This window comes from Aplysia californica, unplaced genomic scaffold, assembly GCF_000002075.1.
Source record: "Aplysia californica isolate F4 #8 unplaced genomic scaffold, AplCal3.0 scaffold00526, whole genome shotgun sequence".
Taxonomy (NCBI): domain Eukaryota; kingdom Metazoa; phylum Mollusca; class Gastropoda; order Aplysiida; family Aplysiidae; genus Aplysia; species Aplysia californica.
In genome coordinates, this window is record NW_004797796.1 from 241,234 (window position 1) to 267,046 (window position 25,813).

The 25,813-nt window shown below is 39.6% G+C and overlaps 1 protein-coding gene across 3 annotated transcripts; it reads left to right on the forward strand.

Moving 5' to 3' along the window:
* Positions 1–25,080, forward strand: LOC101862440 (ERI1 exoribonuclease 2). Of its 3 annotated transcripts, none has more exons than XM_005106328.3 (10): positions 1–617; positions 5,234–5,292; positions 10,094–10,167; positions 10,914–10,994; positions 16,054–16,181; positions 16,836–17,001; positions 19,803–19,903; positions 21,578–21,659; positions 22,312–22,430; positions 23,197–23,287. In XM_005106328.3, the coding sequence occupies exons 2-9, from the start codon at positions 5,252–5,254 to the stop codon at positions 22,419–22,421; spliced, it is 783 nt and encodes a 260-aa protein (XP_005106385.1). In that variant the 5' UTR covers positions 1–617; positions 5,234–5,251; the 3' UTR covers positions 22,422–22,430; positions 23,197–23,287. The 3 variants fall into 3 exon arrangements, with proteins under 3 accessions (XP_005106385.1, XP_005106383.1, XP_005106384.1); XM_005106326.3 differs by having other exon boundaries at positions 2–617; positions 22,312–22,400; positions 23,197–25,080; XM_005106327.3 differs by lacking the exons at positions 1–617; positions 5,234–5,292; positions 10,094–10,167; positions 10,914–10,994 and having other exon boundaries at positions 16,113–16,170; positions 22,312–22,400; positions 23,197–25,080.
* Positions 25,081–25,813: the final 733 nt, after the last annotated feature.

Consider the following 25,813-nt stretch of genomic DNA (forward strand, 5'->3'; position numbering starts at 1 on the left):
TCGAACTGCCATTCCTTTCATTTACTATCATTGTATTAATTAGAAACTGTTGTCAAAAGCACTCAAATCTCGTCCTCTTTTCAACTCTACCAAAATCACAAATTAAGAAATGTGTACGTAGTGGACCAAAACGTCAGGAAGCATCACAAGGATCTTTTTCTGTAAACTATACCTATCCTATATATTTGACGACTAGGCCCACAATTTAAACACTGCAAAATAGTTTACTAAGCTAAAAGAGCGTCCAAGGAGCACTCATTTTCAGGTAGTGCCACCGAAAATTTTGAGGACTCTTTACCTTTCCTTTTTTTCTCAAAAAGAGTTAAGAGGAACCATCTTGTAGAAGCCAATAAAAAATCAAACAGGATGAAAGTTTTGGTCTCGGCCGCCTTGGTCCAAAGATCGGAATATAATTACAAAAATAGTAAGTATCGATACATCTGAAAAACGGTTCTGTTGCCCCATTTTCAAACCTCAAGCCTCAAAACCAAGGAAGTTTGTTTGTTGTGGGCCTTCTAAAAATATCCCAACCAAAGTAAAGATTTTAGGTCCTTGCCTCTCACAATACGAACCTGAGAACTGAGGCTGAAAGAAAACGTTTACAGTACAAGTGCGGGGTAAGGAGTGATGTTGAAGACTTTTTTTTACACAGTGATTAAGAAAGTGGCTATTCTCACCCGCCCGGAAGTTCTCGCAAGATCAACTCCTCCCCTCTTCTCTCTCTCTCTGTCTCTTTCTGAATACTGTCTATCGGTGTGGACGATCAAATTGATCAAAACAAAGTTAAAAAATGATGTTAAAACACAAAAGTAAATTAATTTGGTTGTCTACAAAGCTGCTACAGCTATTTAACTTGGCCACCTCTATTCTCACCCGGAGTGAGAATAGTGCAGGCGAGTCTTGTGGCTATTCTCACCCGGTGCGCGTTCACCAAATTTTGTGCTTTTCTTGATTCAGGGTGCCCAGCAAAGTCGTAAAAAAGTCGTAAATCCGGCGCCCTGGTCGTAAAGGTCATAGTAAATGTGCAGTAAAGGTAGTAAACATTTGGTAAACAGTGGTATATTAACCTGCGTACCCAGTGATGAAGCTAGCAAGACTTTTCATTGAACCCTAGCCGCGGTACTTGACTCCGTTTTTTGCCGGTCGCTATTGTGATATAATATTCGTTCACCTTTTCCCCGTCCAAGAGTACAAGAAAAGAAGGTACAAGCGCCGTCTGATTTTTAGATTGTCGGGCTCGCCATGGTGAACGGTCAGTGAACCTGCCCGCGTGAGCACGGCGTTTGTTGTTGGGGTCGCCAAAGTTCATTCAAATTTCAAAGTCTGAGCGTTGTGAAGTGTAGGCCTAGAACTACGGAATGGGATAGGGGATTAAAATTAATTACTTTTTTTTTTAAGATGCCTTCGGAGGAGAAGGGAGGGGGGGAGCTGAAGGCAACACCAGAGGACAAAAACTTTAGATGGGTGATAGATCTAGTAAATTATAACAATATTGTAGCTTTCTGTTCAAGGCTGGTAGATTTTCAGTGTCACTGCATCTTGCCCACCCACAGTTCTTACAACTGTCTCACTGCATGGGTCTACTAGAGCCTAGAGCCATTCAAGTTATTGAATTTGAGCTATAATTTTTGCCTTTCATGGTCATAATATTATGAGTCATGACTCCCAGATTGGTTCTTGACAGTCGAAATTCTTTTTCAAGGCCCTTCCGAACGCTCAAAGCAGGATTCATTTTTTAATATATATAATAATGAGGGGAAAATTTATAACTCACTGAAATACTTAGGCTAAGTCAAACAAGACCCAAGTGTGACACTGACATGTTGTTGACTGGGTATATTTTACGTGTGTGTGTTGTAATGTAACATGCCCCTGAAAAATGGATGACCCCCCCTGGAAAATTGAGAAGCGGGTTTGGCAGTCACTCTATATGCACACATTAGGTCTAAATCTACACCCCCCCTCCCCAACCAGTTCTACTGACATAAGCGTCTTTAGACCATTCCCAAAAGGGGGGGGGGAGATATTAACTTGCTCTTATGCACAGTATAATTTTAAGTATGGGATGATTTATATCAATGTCATGCTTATGCTGTGCCGGAACAACACAAGGGGAACTGCTGCTTTTTCTTCTCATCCTTACTATCGTCATTTTTCCTCTACTTCTTTTGTATGTTTGTCACTCTTGTGACCCGCTATTTCCGGGGTGCCTTGATAGTCGAAGCAGGCTTTGGGCTGTTGAGGCTAGAAAGGTGAGCAGAATAAGCTTGATTGCCCGTTTGGATTTTTTTGTTGACATCCACCCCTTGTGGCTCATATGACCGTATGCAGTTGCGAGCGCTGTAAAAATATTACTAAAACTAAAATTAAATCTAGCGGCGAGCAAGCTTGCGTTCGTCTATCCTCCATTTTGTTGACTGAACGTTCCATATATTATGTAATGATAATATATGTTAGTGATGGCGAGCTGGTGTGGGGCTTGATTTGCTGGGTAGTAAAAAATTTTTCCAGGTAGTAAATTTTTTCAGCAAATGTTGCTGGACACCCTGTCGATTACAATAGAGTAATTTGTTTGTATTATATCCTAGTATTTGGAGCTAGAGAATCACTTTGGAAAGCGAAGCCCCTCAAGATCGGAATGCGAGGTCGGCCGGTTCAAAAATTGACACCCATGCATTCGAATGCTTTGAAGAAAGAGTGATTATTAAATATCGTCTATTCATTGGCAAACCACTATAGAGCTTTGAACGGGGCTTCCCGTGGTATATTTTTGGCCTTAAGCGTTTAATAGAAAGCCTTTAAAAAACATCAAACTTTTCAAATATCATTTTTAACATGAATTACGTAAAATACCGGCTCAAAAAGGGTACCAGTAGAAAGAACAGTACTTTTGCTATCTACAGAATAAAGTCATTGGCTTGGAATTTCAATCCTTCCACTAAACTCCGGGGAGCACTCAGTATACTACAGTTAGAGTCACTGACTCGCTTGCCGTGGGGACCGGTGCGTCGCTGGCCGGGACAAAGCTTGGGTTTTGGGGGTTTTTTTGGGGGGGGGTTTTGTTGTTGTTGTTTTTTAAATAATAATCAAAATAACGACAGATCAACGTGTTTGAGACAATAAAATACTGATTTGTAACGATTTCACCGTCTTGAAAAAAAATTACGCCATTTCTTTGTTATTTAATGATTGTACTCTGTTAAAGCGGAGATCTTTGGTGCACTTGGTACTCTTTTATTTACCCGGGGCAGTACCAGGGGGGGGGGGGGGGCAGTACCACTGACTGTAGTGTCTTTTGGCCATTCCCAAAGGGGGGACATTTCTCGTTCAAGCACAGTAGATAGAATTGTAAATGGGCTGATTCATCATATCACGCTCATAACTGTGCCTGATCTACAACAGGGAACTGCTGCTTTTTTTTTCCTAATCCTTACTATTGTCATTTTCCTCTACTTCTTTTGTATGTTTGTCACACTCTTGTGAAGTGCTATTTCTGGGGTGCCTCGATAGTCGAAGCAGACCTTGTGCTGTTGAAGCTAGAGAGGTGAGCAGAGTAAGTCTGATTCCCTTTAAAGACTTCTCTGTTGACACCCACCCCTTGGCGCTCATATGACCTTATGCAGTTGCGAGCGCCGTAAAACCCTCTACTATTAAAAAAAACCCCCAAAAACCCCTCTTTTATTATCTGTCAAACATGGGGTTGCAGCCAGCTAGTGAATTTAGCAATATTCAATAATATTATACTAAATTAAAACAGCTGCTGTTTTCTTTAAAATGGACTGAGAGGTGATAGTAGGGTTTCAAAACTCTCAGGAAACAGATGCATTTGGCACACAGCTACTTTGTAAATTTAGTTTCTGGTACCTAGTAGTACAATGCTAACATGCTGTACGTGAAGTCCATTCTCGTTAAAATTGTGTTTTGTCCATAATTTTTTTTTCTGAAAATGAATAGTTTTCTACTCTGTGTGTTACCCAGTAGTGGCCTAGCCAAGATAACTGCCGAATTTGAAGTCTCTATCTCAATTCTGAGACTCTGTTACTATAAGAACATGTTGCTCAACTTCGGAGCCCATTTTCTCCTTTTCGTGTTTCTGAACCTTGCATACTTAGTTCCATATTTTCTTCAAATATTGTCTTATTGACTTCATTTTTTTCCAAATTGTAGTGAAATGGTGATAGTTTGAGGAAATTATGTTGACTAAATTTTGAAATTTCCTTCATATGGCTGATTTTGACCGGGAGGGACACAAATGTTAAAGAAGAGGGGGAAAGAAGCAGCAAGAAAAAAAGAAAAAGAAAGAATAAAAGGAAAAAAATGAAAGTGAAGAAAACAGCTTGGATTGCTTAATTATTTAACTAGTTAACACAATTTAACGCCCTGGCCCATTTGGTCTGAATAATTTACTACCCCTCTACCATCGTGCAAGAGCATTAGTCTCGTGATCGTGTCTCGTTATGTTCGTACACGCTCTCTGTTCCTGAAACTATAATTTATTGTGTGCAGGCAGAGAGGCCTGCCATCGTTAAGTGTGTAAACAACAAATGGTCCTGCCAGCGCCAGTCCCACATTCCGCGCAGTAGCGTGGGTAGTGAGACATTTTTTACTGGAGAGGCGAAAAATGTTTTTACATTATTCTGCATTGTAATTTTCCATATCCCAGAGCCCGAACTTAATTCTGTAAGAGTGTCCTTCATTTCATGGAATGGAAAGCTTGAAGCAGGCCGAACTATTACATTAAAAAGATATATAAATCTACATCACTGTCGATGTCCGAGGGGGGGGGGGGTGAGAATAGCGAGTCATGACCTATTCTCACCAGCCCTTTCTATGTATTAACCCCTTTGCAACATGTGGCGTACCTGTACAGCATAAATTTAGTAACTGAAGGATCTTATATTATAATGTACAGCATAAGATCAGCTGATTCTGACTATTTAAGCAAATGGTGTTGGAAGACCATAAACTACCTTTCTTTATTTTTGCCTTTGTTGATGTTAATGTTCGTAGGTGATTTAATATTTAACCCTTGCTTCTGCGAAGGCTGAAAAGTGAATTGTGGTAAGTTACTAACAATGTCACCATGGATTTTTTTATGGTACACCCCAGATCGGGGATCCAATATTTGTGTGAAAAGAACCATGAATAAAAAATGTACCCTAGTCAGTCCCTCACATGACCTGTTTTCTGAATGTCAATGTGAAAATAATTCTTCTCTTCAAATGGGTTGCAGGTTGTGGCTGATTTGTAAATGGAGGCTGGCAAAATCAAGTCAGCCAAAGAAATTGCCAGGTGAGAGTTTTTCATGGTTAAAAGTTTTTGGATCTTCCCAATATTTTCAGTTGACACAGTCTCTTTTAGTCCTTTTACTGTGTGCCTTTTGTTTGTATCAACAAACTGCATTTTGTTGTGCAATATAGGTCTCTATTTAGTTACATTACAGTAATCTTAAGATAATAAAATAATAAGTGGATGTTTTACTAATTTTACATATATATAACGGAAAATGGGCAAATATATTTTTTATGTAGAAGAATGTTGCACAGGAAACCAGACTTGCTGTAAAATCTGGACCTTCCAACATTACAAGTATATTGTTGTCCTTATGATAAGACTAGCTAACCCCAGTTGCGTAAACTTTACAGGAGAAGCTAAAAACTTATATTTGGCTTTCTGACGCAGCAACCTGATCTGATGGTTGGCGGGTTGTTTGGCTTTATTCTAACTTATTGGAGCATTACAAATAAAACTTCAGACCTGTCTTTGCCTGTGCATATGAAATGCATAGTTTACTGTTGATTCGAAGAATTAAAAAAGATTATATGTTATGGATTAGTTGGTCTCATCACAAGGGGGATGAATACGTTGAGGGTAAACTGCCTTTTATGCAACAAGACCTATGTGCAACCACTTTCTCTATCTTCTGAATAAAACAAAATTGCAACCCCCCCCCCCCCCCCCAAAAAAAAAAAAACAACCCCAGAGCACCTTCCTTTGGGTTGTCTGTTGACTTATAATCCACTTAATTTTTTATTTCCACTTTAATTGAAGCTGGCAGAAACATTAAAAGCATTTCTGTTTAAAAAATTGGTTTGTGAGATTTTTATATATATAAATTGTGCAAGTGGGGAAGAAAAGAAGAAAAGAATAGTTTGTTTTCAATGCTGTTATTTTGTTCATGATGAGTTACTGATTATTTGCTACTGATTGTATAACATTTGCAGTACAAAAGACAGCGAAATGTTAGTGGTTGCTTCAAAGGCATGATGAAATCACCCAAGGCCTACATGCAATCAGGCTGGTTGTGGGTTGGGCATGGGGATTTGTTGTATGGACCAAGATACAACAACTTCTTGGGTTATGCCAGAATAATTCTATATCTAGTCTCTGGTTATCGTCAGTCACTATTATAATTATATTTCTAGCTTGTTATTTTGTATAGAAAGGAAACACCAACAAAAAAACCTCCCATACCATTGCTAATATTGTGGAGCAATACCATTAGCATCTTACTTGCAGAAATCAAAGTTTAAATAAACATTTAGGTCAATCTAGAATGCACATTGCTGAAAGAAAACACATATACTAAAGAGATATTCAAATCTTGATTTTTTTCTTATATCACATTCTTTGTATTCAAAACGCACACATAGTGTTCATGGTAAAGAATTACAGTCGAACCTGCTTTAACGGAAACCTGTAAAAAACGGAAACCTGCCTTAACAGAATCTCCCCGCTCCCCGCTTGATATATTCTTCTTTAATTACCTGTGTGAAACGGAAACAGAAAGAAAAATCCGCTCCCTTCAGAGGGTTTCACCTGTCTAAGATGGAAAATGCTTTGCACACTCAGCCCTGATTTGAAACAAAACTCGCAAGTTTGGTTCCGCCGGCTCTAAACTTATCGCCATGGCCATGCCGTTGGGCGAGTAAGAGGAGTTAAGGGTGCAATTTGGGGGTGGATATTACCCCATCATGTGAGCCCTGAGCGATGCAGATGGTCAGGGTGGTGTGGGTGTCAAATCTCACGACTGCCCGTGAGAATGCTCGAGTACTGAGCCACTACGGAAATCTTCCTGGGTAGCCATAAGCCAGAGGTGTAAAATTAGATTGACCAATGCCTTCCGCCCTTATTTTGTACGGCCAGCCAAGAAAAGAGTTCCTCGAATCGTTGTTACATGATGGCAGTGAGAGGTGGCATTGGTTGACTGTGCTTGTTACACGGGTAGGTAGGGCTAAGGGTGAAAGCGAAGGAGATGTTCAAACGTTTCTGTTTTTAATAGGTCAAACAGTGGTCCTATGAAAGACAAGCACTGGTGGTAAGACTGATGCATGTCATTATCAAACTGGATAGAAATTGAGAGGTGTGAAGTTTGACCACTGCTTGCCGATCGGACAAGCGATCCTTGATCCCACTTAAGTCTAAGTGGGTTTTCAACTACCTCCTTAACAACTGGTTGCAGTAGGGCACTTTACTCTATATCTGTGCCGGTTTAGTTTACAGCCTAGCGTTAGTTTATCGCAATCTAGGACGTCTACCGTAACTTACATGTCCCGCTTGATTTGCCATGGTAATGACACCGCTGGCTACATTTAGATCAAAGGCGGTGGTGTTTACAATTGTGTTGTATGAGCAGATGGATTTCTACATTTTGCAGTGTTGTTTAGATCAAAGAATTTTATAGTGGTAAAGATTATGATTTCAAACTGCAAGTACCAAAACATTTTTGATATAGCCAATGATAATCCCAAGCCTGTATAAATGCAATGGGACAGTCTGGGAAAATGTTAACTGAACTTCGTTACAAGTCTCAAGCCTGAACAAACTTGTAGACGGTCAAGTAGAACAGTTGTCAGACCGGTCAGGCGGTAAACTGTCTAGTAGACCAGAAACATTGGTGTAGTCTGTCAACTAAAGCAGTAGCTGTTTGTCTTATAATATTGTTGCTATGTGGAGGTAAGTATGATAAATCTCTTTTTCATGTAACTTTTTGATTTAACAGTTTTGATTTAATTGATCATTTATGTTGTGTTGAAAATTTCTGGAGTCTCCTTCCACAATACGTCATGAAAGTATTCAGAATTTTTTTTTTTTTTAGTCATTTACTAGGTTGTATTACTTTGACTAGAAACATTGGAATTGAAATTGTCTCTGTGACTTAGACCTCCGTGTCTTATGAGTTATGTTAATTACTCACTTCACCATGATTTAGTTTTATTTTTAGTTAAGGCCTTGAGAGACTTGAGGCAGATAGTACATACAGTCGAACCTGTGTAAGACGGAATCGCAAGGGAGGGGGAAAAAAATTCCGTCTTAGACAGGGGAATTTAGGGGGGGTGGGGGGTTCAAAGGTCCAGCCGGTGGGATCAAGGATCGCTTGTCCGATCGGCAAGCAGTGGTCAAAACTTCACACCTCTCAGTTGCTATCCTGTCTGATAGTGACATGCGTCAGTCTTACTTATCCAATTACCACCAGTGCTTGCCTTTCATAGGACCACTGTTTGACCTATTAAAAACAGAAGCGTTTGAACATCTCCTTTGCTTCCCCCCTTAGTCCCACCCACCAATGCCACCCCTCACTGCCATCATTGTAACAACGATTCGAGGAACTCTTTTCTCAGCTGGCCGTACGATCAGAGTGGCAGGCATTGGTCAATCTAATTTCACACCTCTGACTTCTGGCTACCCAGGAAAGTTTCCGTAGTGGCTGGCCACTTGATCACTCTCACGGGCAGTCGTGAGATATATCACACCCACACTACACTGACCATCTGCAGCGCTCAGTGCTCACATGATGGGGTAACATAGGGTAACTCGCACCCCTACTCCCCTTCCTCGCGGAGCGGCATGGCCATGGAGTTAAGTTTAGAGCCGGCGGAATCAAACTTGCGAGTTTTGTTTCAAATCAGGGCTGAGCGGGCAAAGCATTTTCCGTCTTAGACAGGTGAAACCCTGGGAAGGGAGCGGATTTTTCTTTCCGTTTCCGCGTTGGACAGGTTTCCGTTTTATGCAGGTAATTAAAGAGGAATATATCAAGGGGGGAGCGGGGAGATTCCGTTAAGACAGGTTTCCGTTTTACACAGGTTTCTGTTAAGGCAGGTTCGACTGTACATATATACATTTTTGATTCCAAAAGAATACGCCATAATCATTGTGCGATATTTCAAAATCGAAACACAATAGAAAATTCTAGCTTGGACTCATGTGTTGTACGCATAGCTTCAAGTTTTTATTTCATGTTTTACAAGTGCTCAATGTGGCCACCACTGGCAACATGGACAGCATCAAGCCGATATGAGAATTCCTCCAAAACGGGCCTCAGAATGTCTCAGGCCACTGTGTTGATTGTAGCTGTTATTTGATCTTTCATGCTATAGATTTGCTGAAAGTGATGGAGCATAAGCTTTGTCTTTAACATACCATCACCAAAAAAAATCACTTACAGTGAGGTCCGGGGATCTGGCAGGTTCACCTCAGAGCGCGAGGTCTTTTGCATATCTCCTACCAATCCACCGCTGAGGCACGTTTTCTTTCAGATAAGCTCCAACTTAGAGATCGGAGCTCCATTTTGTTGAAAAATGAAGTCAATCGAATCTGCGTGAATATCCACTTCTTGTAGGAGTATTAAAAGACAAAGTTTATGTTTCAATGCTTTCAGCAAATATCAATGACACAAAAGATTGAATAACAGCTACAATCAACACGAAGGACTGAGACATACTGAGGTGTATTTTGGAGGAATTCTCATTTCAGCTTGATGTTGTCAGTGCTGCTGGTGGTGGCCACATTGAGCACTTGTAAAACATGACATAAAAACTTGAAGATACTTAGAATACATATGTCCAAGCTGGAGTTTTCTATTGCTTTTTTGTTTTCGAAATATCACTTGATGATTTTGGTGTATTCTTTTTTAATTACCCTGTATATTGAAAAAGAAAGACAAAACATTATTATTCTACTTGATTTGATACTTCCCAAACTTCAACACTTTTGAATAGCTTGTTTGTTTTAATTTTGGTTAAATATTTGTTTTGAGACCCCTTGCTCATTGACGCCCTATCCTTTCCTTACAGACTTTTTGTGATTTTTACAGAGAACTGGGTTTGTTGAGAAAACGACCTGTGTCCTCGGGATCTCCCCGACTTAAGTCAAAGAAACAAAAAGCAGGTAAAACTTGATCTAGTGTGCTGTTTAAGAGTTTTACTGAACTTTTCGTACATCGCATGATTTAACTGTTTCTCAATGAAGAGGCACTCAGAAATCTAAAATATATCCACAGAAACTGTAAAATGTAATTTTTATAACTAACGTTTTAGAAATAGTGACAAATAGCTATGTTGTTTTTACCCCATTTTCGTTAAGATAATGATTCCATGAATAAAGAGTGGGAGATTGACATTGTGCTGATGGTGATGTGTAACTGACCTCTTGACATGGCTCATGCTGGGTTAATGGCCAGCTGCCCTGAAAAGTAAAAGATTACCACTGCACAGCTGTGTTCAGAAAGTCCAAAATGGGTATTATTGTGTCGGTGTGATTTTTTTTCTCTTATACAAAGAGTTGTGCAGCCAAGGCCGGGAATAATGTTTTTTTTCTGTTCAAAAAGTGTTAATGAAGAGATCAGTGTCCAGCTTCATCCTTTCAAATTAAAAAAAAAATGAATATATTTAATCTTAACCTTGTCTTCAATATCACAATATCATCTGGAATGTATTGAATTATATTTTTTATCTAACATTAATGTACATGCTTCTTTACTTTCCCTCTTTTCAGTTTCAAGTAAAGTGGTTGAAGCTGACTGTTAAGTAACTCTTAGTTTTAATGTTTCAAAAAAGTGTCTGTTCCTTGTTCATTATACCTGAGAATGTTTTGATCGATCTCTTTTCCTCTTCTTATTTTTTTCTATTATGCAGATCAACCCTTCTCACACTTGATCATTATTGACTTTGAGTCAACTTGCTGGGAGAATGACAAGACTAGTCCCCAGGAGATCAGTGAGTTTTGTTTCAAAATGCAGTTGTCTCTGCGTAAGATCCCGGTGTTAGGGAGCAAGGAAAATGCGGGATCTTTGGCAAACGGGATCTTACCCAACGCATCAAAAGGAGAATCCACTGTGTCTCATGTTCAGGCAGACAATCGGGGAAATGGTTCATCCTTACTCTGAAATGTACTGACGTGACCCCTGGGCAGAGCTGTTAAAGTACTTTTAAAAAGGTACTTAAGTACAAATTTAAGTACAATCTAAAATATGTACTTAAGTACAGTAAAAGTACTTTCCTGTAAAATGTATTTGAATACAAGTACTTTTTAAAAAAGTACTTATGAGTACATTTTGAGTACTTTCTGCTAATATGCTAAAACACTTCAGTGCTAATGCAAAAATCATATTGAATAACATATCTAGTATATTTGACAAATTCGGCCATTTATTACTAATAATGTAAACAGTATACAAAGCATTTGAATATACGCACTGAACGTAGGTGGAAATTGTCTGTGAAATTGAAAAAAAAACCCCAGCAAACAAACAGACGCAACTAGTGAGTAAGTGATATTATGAATAGAATTTGTTTGAGCAAGACAATATGATCAAATGTAAGTCAGTCCTAGAGGTCGGAAAGTAGGAAAAGTATCAAAATTGGAAAATGTAGAGACAAAGTTGATCTAAGAAAATAAAAAAATTGATGAAAATGGCCAGCAAAAAAAAGTGCTTTGAATTCTTCTTTAACAAATCCTCAAGGAATCAAGGTAGCTTTAAGCACAAACCACAAAAAAAGGAAAAAAGAAATTTAGGTAGCCTAAAAAATTGTTAGATTGATATACATTTAGAACTCAGTTTCAGTTTCAATTGATTATAATAGTGGTAAGACAGAGTTTGGTCACACTGTGTAGTTCACGGTGCCCACGGCAAACCAAAATAGGCCTACATGTAATTTCCTAGAGTCTAGTAAGTGTAGTGTAACCAAAAATTCTCTACTACAGTAGTCTCCGCCTAAGATCCCAGTGCTCGGGAGCAAGGGAAATATGGGATCTTAGCCCGACGAAGCTAAGGAAGAATCTACAGTGACCCAAGAACTGACGTGACCCCTAGGTAGGTTTATGACATATGGCGAGCAAAGAGTGGTCATCCTTGATGACCAATCACAGTAGCATGGTGGCATGAGGTAAGCCATAATATTATACCGTACACTCATTAGCATATCGTCTCGAGATCTTTATCTACGTTTATCCAGTTGCCCCTCCCCTTTACCTGTCCAAAAATTGTAGCCTTCCATCTCTGATTGAGTCCCCCTGCCTTTGTCGTTATGTACCATTACGCTGTGACCACACCAATTGAAATTCAGGCTGTCTCGCAATTTCAGGAATAGAGAAAAACTGCCTTCAACTTCAATGGTCAGGGAAGAGTTCACAGTTCGATGTGATCCTACCTGGAACGAACTTGTAGGCCCAACCCACCCAGCGAGGAATGAAAGTTCAGGTGGTGAGCTCAGATGCAAGTGCGATGTTTCGGGAAAAGAAACGCCCATCGGTCAGTTCACACCTCGGTGTGATCCCGTCTGGGGATCATTGTACCGTTTCATGGAGTTTTACAGTGCATGTGATCACTTTCACAAGAGTGGCTGATCTTTGACGCGACGGGCAGTTCTTTAATCTCAACTTTTAACTCTTGGTTGATCGGCTGTGCCCACCTGGGTGTTTGTTCCGTAAATTATGATCGGAAATGTTGGCACTTATTCTTTCCTTAAGCTTCAAAAGTACTCAAAATGTACTTGAAAAGTACTCAAAAGTACTTTTATAAAAAGTATCGGAGTACAGTAAAAGTACTGGTTCTCAAAATGTACCGGAGTACAGTAAAAGTACCGAAAATTGTAACGTAAGTACAAGTACCGGAGTACTCCGGAGTACTTGTACTCCGTTACAACCAGCTCTGCCCCTGGATGGGTTTATGGCTTTCTACGAGCAAAGAGCGGGTAACCTTGCAACCTATCACAATGGAACAAGGCATGATATTTTTACTTTTCCTGTCATGAGTCTCAAGATCTACCCCAACCCAACTGCTTCTCCCCTTTCATCATCATCCGGTGCCTTACCGACTAGCTTAGGAGGTCAAGGACCTCCACTTCACTCTGCCTTGCATTGCAGCGATGGTGTCTGTTGTTCTTGCTGTTCCCAGCCGTGTTGTCAACCTGTCCAGTATCTTTTCCCCTCTGTCTGCTCCTGCTTCTCTTTCCATCAAACTTGCCTGTTATTACAATATTCACCAATGTTTCTTTCCGCATTGTGTGTTCAATGAACTTTGCCTGTTGCTTTTGTATTTCATCTTAAGCTGTTTCATCTCTTTACCTGTCCAAAATTATTACTTTCCATCTCCAACCAAGTTCCCCCGTCTCTGTCGTAAAGCACCATTGTGTAGCACCTCGGAGTAGGGACTACTGCAGTAATAGTCAGGGAAACAAAGGCACCGTGACCATAGAGTTCACAGTTCGATGTGACCCCGCCTGATGCGGACTTGTAGGTCTTATCCACCCAGCATGTGACATAAGTTTAGGTGGAAAGTAGTGGTGGGCGGTACCGGCGAAATCCAGTCTCGGTACTTTCTCGGCACCAGGTGCCGAGAACCGCCACTACCGGCACCGGTACTGGGAGTGACACCAGTAGGTGACGTCACAGACTTCGCGTCTTGCGTCTAACGCCATGATCAGCGCCGCCCGCACTCCCCCCCCTCCCACCACACCAGTCAGAATTGGAGAGGCAAACAGTGACGCAAAATACCTTTGAAGTTTGCCGTTGTGTGGAATTAAACTTTGCAAGCAGAATTTTTAAAATAGTCATCGCCGCTAAAAATTGATTTCATTTTCGGAATCAGTGTATCAAAATAAGCAAAGTGGCACGCGTGGAACCTGATTTGAAGCCATATTATAAATTTAAGCAAACTTCGTTTTTGATTGTAAATTTTGAATCTGAAGTCCTGTATCAAGGTCACCCGCTGCGTTGTGTGCATCTGACGTCACAGCTGCTAGACCTAGGCCTACACACTGCACACTTCCCGTTGCCCGGTAAGAAAAAAACAACCGTCGCATCGGCTCCTTCTCAGAGCCGGTATAACCGTTGGTGTCGGCTCCTTCCCAGAGCCGGTACTGGAGGCCAGGTGTCGGTACTGACACCTCCTTCGGTAGAACCGGGAGTTCCGGTACTGGGTACCGGTACCTGCCCATCCCTAGTGGAAAGCTCAGATGCAAGTGCCTCGTTTGGGAAAAACAAACGCATCTACAAGTTTACACCTGTGTGAGGCGCATCAACAAGTTTACACCTGTGTGGGGCGCATCAACAAGTTTACACTTGTGTGGGGCTAATATTGTACCTTTTATTGAGATTTACTACGGAACTTTGATCACATTCATTACAAATTTGCAAATTTGGTGGAATTGTTGCTTTTTTTCTCTCAATATTATGAAAATGCGATCGTAACTCCAATGATTTAGATTTTAAACTGTTTATTTGCCTTGTAATTTGTAGTCGCTCAGTTTCCACTTTTCTCTTAGAAAAACAATAGTTGAGTCAAAGCCAGAAGTAAGGCCAATATTAATTGTGGCATGACGCGGTGGAATCAGGCACTCGTCAGTTTTTGGGCATATGGAGCTATTGCTATCATCTTAAAGGTTATTCATTTGCTTTGCTTTCAATGAAAAATATATCCATTTATCTTGAATAGAAGTCAAGATATTTGCGATTGAAGGAGGTGGGGTCGCCTGGTTTCAGAAGTAAAATTAGAGAAAATGGCCGCAAAAGTTTGGTTACTTCCATAGCTTAAGAGTCCTTGGAAACTACAAATTTACATTTTTTGTGCCTTTAATCAATGTTTAATTCACACATTGAAGTGTTTTGAATGGACCTACAATCTGTTGAGCAAAAAAAACAAAATTTCGAAAAAAAATTCCAAACTGGCCAAAAAATGTCGATTTCTCGGATTCCATTATTTTGACGAGCGCCTGATTTCACCACGTTGCCTCTCAATTTGACAAGGTATTAAAAAATTCCTGTTTGTTTTTGCTTATTAGAGAATTTAAAAAGCAACACGCCTCCCCCCGGAACTAGTTTAGAACTTAACATTGGCCTGGCCTTGCAATATGGTGTAATGTGGTGCGCAGTCAGGATGTAAGGCTAGTGGTTATGTTTTTGCAAGAGTTAAGATGACAGCCAATAATGACACACACCTCTCCATTCTCTTTTTTTCTGTACTCAGCAATGACAATCTGGCAGAGACTTTTCATTATGCCTTTGTTTACGTAATATTCATCCTTCAACTGCAGTCCTCGATACCCCAGGCAATGGCACTATCCATGACAGTATCAATATTATGATTTTTACCTTGCATTTCTCTTTTCTTCTTCCTCACTCCATCATCTTTTAAAAAGAATTCCCCTTGAAAATGGTAACAAAATCCAGGAGAAAACCAGGGAAAAAAACAGGAATTTTCTGCCCTTGATGAATGGGAGCACCATTATTTAGTACATTTTTAAGCTTCAGTCTATTTATTGTAAGCTTCAGTCTATTTATTGTGGACTCTGAAATCTGAAACAAAGCTATGCGAAAAGTGCTTGTGGGAATTTATGGTTAGCACCATATAGCAGATGGTTGGTAGGCTTTTCTGGAATGGTATGCTCCTACTTCTTTCCATTGTTACTGCTGTCCTTATCTGTTTCTTTCATTTTTAGACTATTAGCATGCTGATACTTAAAGAACTGCTACTAATTTCAACTCAACAGTTCAGTGTACTTTTGTGTGACCATTGAAGCATACTTCACACTTTTGAAATTTTCAAAATGCCACTTTTCAATGTTATTTTGTGGAGGATGCCTCTGTTAGGCCCTACTTCTTTATCTTCCCCCTTTTGTTTCCCATTATATTTTCTTCATTTTCCCGCCCCCAAAATGGCTGTTGTGTTTGTTTTAACATCAATACAATTATAACTTTTGACAACTTTTCAAGCCTTCCATGAAGTGAAACAGCTGCTTAACAATTGAAATAGTCTACTCTGCCCTCTTGTTTCAGTTGAGTTCCCTGCAGTGCTGATGAGCACAGCAAATGGACAGATAGAAGCTGAGTTCCACCACTATGTGCAGCCTTCAGAACGACCCACACTCAGCAGTTTTTGCCAACAGCTAACAGGTATCTCTCAGGTACTGTGTCGTTGCTAGTGTTACTTTCATGTCTGCTCATGTAAAGTTTATGTACCCCAGAATTAGGAAAGCAACAGAAGGCGTTGTGATGGCTTCAGTGACTGTATTGAATTGCTTGTGAACAGAAGGAAAAAAATCCTTTCAGTTATTATGTGGACTCCTGCTGCTTTCTTTCAGCGTTATTGCACTCTAATCTGCATCTTACAAACACTCTACAGTTCAGTATTAACATCAGTTTGTGTAGACAGTGCTGAAAAATTATGAACGCTACGTATTTCCTTGTGTGACATACAGCTAACATCTCTGGAAACCTTGAATATTATTCAACCTCAGGACTTTTTCTCTGTGTCCATTGTTATGGGTGTTTATAATTTAAAATATACATTCACAACAATGGACACAGACCAGAGAAAAAGTCCTTAGATTGATGACCATCAACATTGTTGGCAGCTGTTTTTGGTATGCCATTTTTTAACATTGCCTCTTCTGTATCTTTGTCCTCTTTTGTATGATGAATGCTTTGCAAAGTGTCAAGACTTTTTTTTTTATTATTATGGGAAAAGATTATTAAATTGCTGTGTTCTTGAATGTCTTACTAAAACTAAACAACAACTCAATCGTTAGCAATTTTTTTCTCTCTGTTTCTATCTTCAGGCCCAGGTTGAGGATGGCATACCTGTGGCTGTATGTCTACGCAAGTTTGCGATGTGGCTGAGACGTCTACGAGAAGAGAAGGGCATTGTTTGTGCTGATGATGGAACAGCTGGAGGGGACAAGTGCACTTCTGGACAGAAAGTGGCTGCTCTGGTCACATGGTCAGGTGAGATTGCGGGAGCTTGTTCACTTCATTTGTCTGCAGTAATTTAAAACGGGGTATAGACAAATCGCCCTATATGATCTTCTCAGGTCTTTGCATGCAAGTTTAAAAGTTGGATGACCAACAGAATCTAAAAGTTCATTGATGGAGGCCGCTACAAGCTGAGGTTCTGACACATTTTCTTTGATGTGAGCCTGATGTGAGTAAAAATAATAGCATATACCTCTAAAACGTTAAAAAGTTGACATATTTTCATCAACACCACACTTTTACGCACACATATAATTAAGCACAGTACAATAGACGGGTGAGTACTTTTCAAGACTCATGTGGAGATGTCTAATAGTCTAAATAAATCCTGTGGTTGTTTGCAATGAGATGAGGGTCTGCTGTTTTGAAGAATATACTTTTGGGGTTGGAAGGGGTAGATGGACTTAGACATAACCTTCTTTCCTGTTCAACCCAGCTGACCTGTAAGAAGTGCTGTGCTTGTGAAAGATGCTCACTATGCTAAAGCTCATACTATTATTATTAATACCTATACAGGAGCTGTTCTTAACCATTTAACGCTTACAGCAGAGTTAGTAGTTAGTGGAGTCTATTGATTCACACTTAGAGCAGCGATGCGTCACATTTCAATCGCAAAATGTGCGACACTGTCATGGTATGCCTTTCTATGAGGTCTAGGAAGAATGTCCAATTAGAATTTACTGAAAACGAGGCAATAGAGCAAAAGTGGATTGGTTCTTATTTCTTTGAGTTTTTAAATGATCGAATAGACCCAGAAATAGTATGTGTGTGAATTTTTCAAATAAGTATGACAAAATGCAGGGTGCTATGGAGTTGAAACTCGGACAAATTCAAGGAGCCTTTGAAAATACATAAAAATTCCGCCCATGAAGTGATCTCGACCAATCAAAAACATGTTGAAAGTTCATTTCTTGATCTACTGTAATTTACTTTTAAGTCTTTAGAAGAGTTAGCTATTTTCTAACATGACAAAATAGATGGGTAATGAACGAAAACCCAATAGTCGCAATAGTGGTAGAAATAAATAACTTGCTCATACTACACCGCAGCCGAAACTGGCTCGTTGGAAGCATAATTCTTTTCCTAATATAGTTGCATGTTTTCCAGATCATTTTGTAAAGAATATTTTTTTAACGAATCTTTTAGAAACATAATATGTGTGACATTTTTAGAAGATATACTCCCTTTTCCAGGATTTCTGGGCATGTATCAAGGCAAAGCTCCAGGAGCTAAATGGTTAATGCTTACCTTATGTCCCCTGCCTAATCTTTTGTTCACCCGACCTCCTGATGTATCATATGGTATCCTTAACTAAACTTTGAGTTTCCAACTTTTGATTTGACCTTATATCAGACCTGCCACTCATTCCTATTTAATCGGGATATCCCCAAATCTCAAGCATCCTGGTTTTCCCGATTTCGATCATGTGTATCGCGAATTTGTTTTTTCCTTCTGTTGCGCCAGATTTTTCTAAAAACCTAATGTGCTTTCTTCTCTGTCGCGGGAAGCACCCGTTAAAATTTTTGTCAGCAGGGGCTTGGAGCACTATTTTCCGAAATATCGTCATTGATCCCAAGTTTTTTCTCCAAATCCCGATTTTTCCTCCCCAACTGATATCTTGATTTTTAGATTTTGTAATGTGACAGGCTTGTTATATGCATCAGTTTTTGTTTTTTTTTACTTATTTGAAAATGGAGAATCTGTTTTATAAAGTATCTTCTGTTAGAGTGCTGTAAAAATGATGCCAGGGGGGTAGACAGGCAGGCTTGAAGCAGCCAGCCTGTTTAATGATCTATATATTGTGTCGATGGGGGTGCAGAACATACAATAACTAACTGCTATTATGTTTGTCACTGAGAGTATTTTGAAATGGTTCATCTCATATTAGGTAAATAGTTTGTTTGGAAATAGGATGAAAAACAAAATATGTATCGCATCGTGGTGAAATCAGGTGCTCGTCAAAATAATGAAATTGAAGAAATTGATATTTTCCTACCCTTTTTATCAAATTTTTTCTTTTGGGCTCAACACTGCCGTCATTTGAAATAAATACACTAGCCCTTCTTTGCTGTTTTTTTTCAATTTTACAAGAGAGCCAAAAAAACCCAGATTATTATTGTTACCAAGAAAACAGACTCTCTGCAAAACATCCCAAGACAATACTTTTGAGAAAACAATTATGACAATAAATGTTGTTTAATTGGTAACAACATTCCGTTTGCTCTCCTGTTAAAAATTGTAAGAACTGCATATTGTATTTTTTAAAATGATGGCAGAATACCTTTTATGTCTGTTTAAAAACACATTCCTGTGTAAATTTTCTGAAAATCATTGATCAAAGGCATAAATGATGTAAATTTGCAGTTTCCAAGGATACTACAGCTTTGGAAGTCACCACACTTTGATGACAATTTTCTCGCTAAATTTTCCTTTGACACCATGCAATTCCCACCTCATTCAATTGTAAATATCTCAACCTCTATTCAAGATAGATGAGTTTTCTTTTTCACATAAAGCAAGGCAAATAAACAGGCTTTAAGATTCCACCAGTAACTCTTTATGCCCAACAACTGACCTCCACAATATGGACATTGTTGTAATGAGCTGCAATTCAGCTAAAATCTGCACTTTACGATATTACTCTGTGTAAAAAAAAAGACATTTGTGTTATGTGTGTGTATGTACGTGTGTGTGTGTGTGTGTGCGTGTGTGCATGCATATGTGTGTGTGTGTCCCAGTTCTGTGCCTGACCAGACTTATTTTCTTGGTTTCAGATTGGGATCTGGGAGTGTGCCTACTGTATGAGGCAAAAAGAAAACAGATAACTCGTCCTTCTGCCCTCAATAGATGGATTGACCTACGTCTCACCTACAGGGTTAGCGGAGCAGAGTTGAATAATGCTAGACCTATATTCCTCACCCAGTGCTTTATATGTGTTTACTTTGTTGTTACTTTTATTTTTTACGGGGAACAGGGTGAAACTTATCACGACAAATTACTATATGCTTTTTTTTGCTCTGCGTTATAGTTACTTTTAGTGGTAAACGGAGCAGGGTGAAATATATCACATTTAATCTGTGCTGCTTTACGATTACTTTTACTCTAATATTTTTTTAATATTGTTTTTCTTTTCTTGGGGACCACCTTCTGCCTCAAGTGTTTACTGGAGAGTGCCTCTGGAAGGCCCTATTTCCTTACCCTCCCTGCATTGCTTTTTCTTCTCTGTTCAGCTTTTTTGCAGCTTAAATGAAAGTTATCTTTTAGATCAAATGTTCATCTCTTTACATGGGACAGGGATCATGGTACATGTATTGTTCTCAGCTTGAAGTTGAGGTCCTGTGTTCACTGTAGCTGTTCAGTCAGTTCTGTATTGTGATTTTTCAAAGGGGTAGCTGAGTAAGACTGGAAAACACAACCACATCCATAAACATTGTAGCATGAGACGGCAGTTGATGAATTCCACCAAGTTGAAGGATTGGGAAAGGAAACAGATTACTAGACCTAATATTTATTTTAAAAATCTCAAATTTCAATGAAAATTGTCATAGAAGTTCAAGCAACTAATTTTTCTTATCACTACATTTGCTTGATTTGGGAGGCAAATTAGTAATTAGGTTCTTTGGCATGAGAGACAAGCATGTTACTCCTAAGCTCATAATCCTCAAGTCAAAGGACTGGAATTGAGGTTCTTGGGTCAGTTGAAATGTTTATATAGTGAGAAAGAAAGCAGGCATTGCTATAATTTATAATAAAGGGGATGGGCGGAGTGGAGGAGCAGGAAGTCAGAGAAAAAGCTGGGAGTTGGACATTGGAGATTGGTTTTGTAATATTGTAATGACTTGATTCTATTGAAAGCTCCGCAGCTCTTTCAGTTGTGATGTTATGTTTTCTTAGAGTTTCCTTGACTCCCTCGATCCACCTTTTGCGTGGCCTTCCTCTTCCTTTTTAGCCTGAGTGCTTGGTGTTGTAGGCTCTCAAGGCTGGTTGGTCAGGTGACATGCGTAACTGGCCAAACCATTTTATCCTCTGTCTTTCTATGTAACGTAGGCAGGACTCTTTTCATTTCTCTGCCTGTCTCGTCTTGTGATGTTAAGGGTTTTGCGGAGACATTTCATTTCGCATGCGGTGATTTTGCTTTCATGGGTTTTGCTTAAGGTCCAGGTCTGGCACTGATAACATAATGTTGGTATGAATATTGAAGTGATAAGCTGTCTCTTTGTGTCCATGGAGATGTTTGGATGAGATAGAAACAGCTGAATGCCTTTTCTTGTTACCTTCATCCCCCTCCCAATTTTTTTCAGAAAGACCTAAAAATTTTGACATGGGCAACCTCTCTAAACTGAAAATGTGGCGAAACAAAAGAAAATTCGGCCGGCCGGCCGGCAGACTTTGATTTTTGTGGACTCCACACTCCACTGTATAACTGATATAGATTTATACACATGTAGAACTTTTATATAAATATTGGTATTAATTGCTACAAAGGGTTGCATGGTTCCACCAAAACTTCCTTGTTTTTTACCGTTTGCTGTTAACATTTCTTTTTCAGAAATTTTACCAGCGGCGACCTGATGGACTGAATGGTGCTCTTCAGGACCTGGGTCTAATCTTTGATGGACGACAGCACTCAGGTGTGAATGTGTTCTTCTGTTACAATTGGCTGAATGTGAACAGGGAAGTCAAGGGACTGGAACAATGGAAAGAAGGAAGGAGAGGGAGTGAACTGGAATGATGTTTTTATTTTAGGGCTACTTTTTTTTACTATACTTTTACTTTACTTTTCTAATCTGAATTCTTCATGTTATCTTTCCATTTCATGTCCATCAAAATCATTATCTCTCACAAGAACTTTTTTATCTTTGCATAGATTGAACTTTTACACTTTGTCTGAGGACAGACTGGTTTTAACTCTTTTTACCATTTGACCGCTTAGAGCAGGTTTGAGACCAACTTGTTCTAATAATGACTGACCCAGACCACAGCCTCTTCAAACAGGGAACACTATGGAAAGGTTAATAATAAATGAAAAACACAAGGATATCTCAGAACAGTGGCTGTCAGTACAGGGGATTGCAATGGAGAGGTGACCACAAATGCAAGTTGGACTGTTTTTCTTTAACAAACAGGCTGCAATGCCATGAGTCCTCCGAGTGATTGAGGTGGTAAATAAGGATAAACAAACAGGTTATTCAGGCTATTTTGAGAGCCTTTGCAGAGACACTGGGCTACAAATAATGCCTTTTAGAAATACTACATTGCCCTCCTCTTTCTTAAAAAACACAGGAGTTGATGATGCCAGGAACACGGCCCGTGTGGCGTGGAGAATGATCTGTGATGGCTGTCAGCTACTCATCACCAAGACTCTGAAGACGGTACGCAGACACTCTCCTTAGCAAAATGCTGTAAGATCTGCTCTTCCTGTTTTCTGTCAGATCATGGTCAAGGGTTGCATTTGTCACAAATGTTTATGTGTTATATTTCTTTATTTTCAATTTAACCATTGAGTTGTGATTGTTTTTATAAATCCAATTTCTGGTACTAACATTTTATAGGAAGGGTGTTCTTACCAAAGTTAGATTCTTGTGTAGAGCAGAATTTTAGAGTATCCCTGTGTCAGTGGGGTAAATCACCTCCATTTTTATTTTTGGTGTAATTTTAAAGTTTTTTTCTTGCCTGCCTCTTGTACTCTTGTGATGATGAGATGGATGAAGGAGCTGTAGCTTTTGCCTCTTTTCTAGTTCTGCATCAGAACAATAAAACTAGACAAATTTTTTGAAAAATTTTGCTAAAATTTTGAGCAAAAAGCCAATTCCACTTTGATAAGGGATTTGATATATATTCTCCTCAGCTCAATCTCAATAGCAGGACACTGCATTCTGTGCATGTAATTGACCCATCTCTATAGCGCTTGAGCTGATGAACAAAATTTGTTGAAACTTGACATTTTGATAAAGATAATTTTCATTACATTGCTTTTGATGTTCAAGAAAGTCAGAGTATCCTTACAACAAATTGAAAATGTCCATAGCTGAGGTGTGTCAAAAGCAAAATAATAAAATTGTTGGGATTCTCTTGGAAAGAGCTGAAAATTTTTTTAAACTTTGTAACAATTTAATTTGGCTTTGTCATCAATACTTTCCCACTTCTCTTTTGCCCCTATTTTGACAGACTCCAGATGGATCAATGCAAAGAGTTTCCACACCACTGTCTACACAACATACCGGAAGCTTCCACAGCTCCCCAGCACATCAGACTGTACTTGAAATCCACAGTATGTCAAAGTCATCTGAGACTAAGAGCTGTTTATTCCATATAGCAGAGGACGTGAACTCCTCTCTGTCGTCATCAAAGCCTGTCCAGGAGATTACCAGGAGGCCAGGTCTAAAAATGAGAGATTCAAATGTTTCTGTATGTGGAACAAAAAGAAATGAGAAGGACACAGGCAAACTGAACCCTAAAGTAACCTTACCTTCTGTGTCTCAGTGTCCAAATCATCAAGAGGAGATGAGGTCTGCTCCTCGTAAGAACATACCATTCACTAGAATTTTGTGTAATAATCAAAAGGGTAAGAAGAGTAAAATTCCAGTTCTACAAGTCAAAGGTGGGGAGAAATCTCCTTTGCACTCAGTCGAGCACAGAATAGTCATACCATCATCATCAGTGTCTCGAAGTGGCCATTCAGAGATGTCAGACAAGTCATCATGTCTTGGTCCTCCGTCAACGCTGAAAACACCAGCATCATGCCACTCGGCGTCAGGGTCATCTCGTCTGCTGTCACCATGTTCAGTGACATCAGTTTCCACCAGTCTTTCCACACCTCTCCTTTCAATATCATCATCATCGTTTTCAACAAAAGCCTCATTGAGTCACATTAAAGCAACATCAGAAAAGTTTTCACCCCATCAAACAGCTCCAACGCCAGTGAAATTTTCACCAGACCACTCAGCAGCCGTGTCAACAAAGCATCTTACTGTTAACCTGTCACACTTTGATCCAACAAAATCTGACTTGTCAATAGTATCAGATGATGCTTGTTGTGGAAACCAAAGCAGTAGTGACCCGTCAATGTCACACACTTTTCCATCTCGCCACTTAGTTCCCCATGAACCACCATTCACCGTTAACAGTGAATCTGCCTTTGCTGTCAACTGTCAGGCTTTATCACATCTTTCTCAAAACTTACAAACACCATCTTGTTCTAGTATCCAGCCCCACTCGTGCCTTCTTATGGCTTGCAGATCTCCTCATGTTTTGAATCGTGAGTCTGCCAAAGCTACTAGCTGCCGGACTACACCACCTGTTTGTACTGACAAACAAACAGTGTCCTCTGTTAGTAATGTGGACACTGTATCTTTACTGTGTGAACCAACAGCCAGTGTCCTCAATGGTCAAACAAATGAAGTCATAGTCTCTTCACAGGCAGTGACCGTCAAATCAGTGACAAGTAATTTTACTACTCCAGTATGTGGTGGCCGGATTGCTTCACATCAGACAGACTCAAAGTCTAGAGGTCAAACTATCTCTAGACTCACAGATCAGACAACACCAGTGACCAATGGCATTTCTCCACCAAGCAGAACAAATTCAGGGGTCAGAAGTCACACTCACACAAGCAAAGTTCAGCTCAGAATGACTTCCACCACCACCACGCCAACAAGTTTTCATGATTTCTCCACACCTACCTGTAGAACCGCCCCTGTGTGTACTGTTGGATCTGCAATGAGTGCTGAACTGAATAAAAGCAGATTGTCAGCAACCAGCATGCGAGCCACCCCACCCCTGTGTACGTGTGGGCGGCGGTCAAAGCGACGGCTGGTCCAGAAACAGGGACCCAATACGGGACGCTGGTTTTTCTCCTGTTCAATGAGCTTTGCTAACTCAAACTGCCCAGGGAGAAAATCTGGCTGTAAGTTTTTCCAGTGGGAGACACCCTCTCGATGAACCAGCCGTAGGGACAATCATGAATTATGATGAGCTATGAGTTTTCTGGTGTGGTCTGCTCCTTCTTTCTTATAAAAAATCTGTCTTCCTTATCTTTCGTCCTTCTTTTTGTGTTTGTTACTCTCTAGTAACACCTCTAATCTTTAGGACTTATATGACCTTACTGTGTTGCAAGTGCCGAAAATGCTTATTGAAACTAAAGAACTACTTAGTTTCCCTTGTGAAGTCTTCCAAATAAGGAGGGATAGAGGGAGGAAGAAAGGAAAGGAAGGCCTGTTGAGAGATTAGGGAAAAGGAACAAAAGTCAAGATTAAGTATTATTAAAACAATTTGATGACTGTTTCTCTTAGCGTTCCTGCTTCCCCTAGTTGAAAGAAGATGCCTCTTGACAGTCATAGCTAAAACAGTTTCTGTGATGTGGCAGTTATGCTGTCTGACTTACACCTACAGAGTTTTTAAACAAAAATCTCTAACTTGACAACAAAAGGGTTGCATCTCTTTGAGAGAGAGAGAGAGTTTTTTATGGAGCGGGGTTGTTTCAGCAAGTAAAAAAGTATTGATTATTAATGTCCTTTCTCGTTGTGTGTATGTGTAGATCTAAGTGCACCTAACCTTTGTAACTTCCACCACCATTGTAAATAACCTAGACAAATTTTTCCTTGTGAGATGAATAAAGATCGTCATTGATATTGAAGCTAACATTTCTGTGAATCAGTATGGAAATAGTGCACACTATCACAAACATAACAGTTGCTGCAGTTGGTGTGTTGGTACCTTAAAATCATGCACAAGTTAAGTTCTCTGATTTTAAATCACTTCAATAAGTTCAATTCAACTAAATTGT

What these genes read in the sequence shown, in the direction of transcription:
- LOC101862440 (XM_005106326.3), top strand. Translation starts at nt 5,252, where the DNA reads ATGGAGGCTGGCAAAATCAAGTCAGCCAAAGAAATTGCCAG. An exon ending in GTCAAAGAAACAAAAAGCAG is followed by an intron (nt 10,168 to 10,913) that starts GTAAAACTTGAT and finishes TCTATTATGCAG; the next exon opens with ATCAACCCTTCTCACACTTG. An exon ending in GACTAGTCCCCAGGAGATCA is followed by an intron (nt 10,995 to 16,053) that starts GTGAGTTTTGTT and finishes CTCTTGTTTCAG; the next exon opens with TTGAGTTCCCTGCAGTGCTG.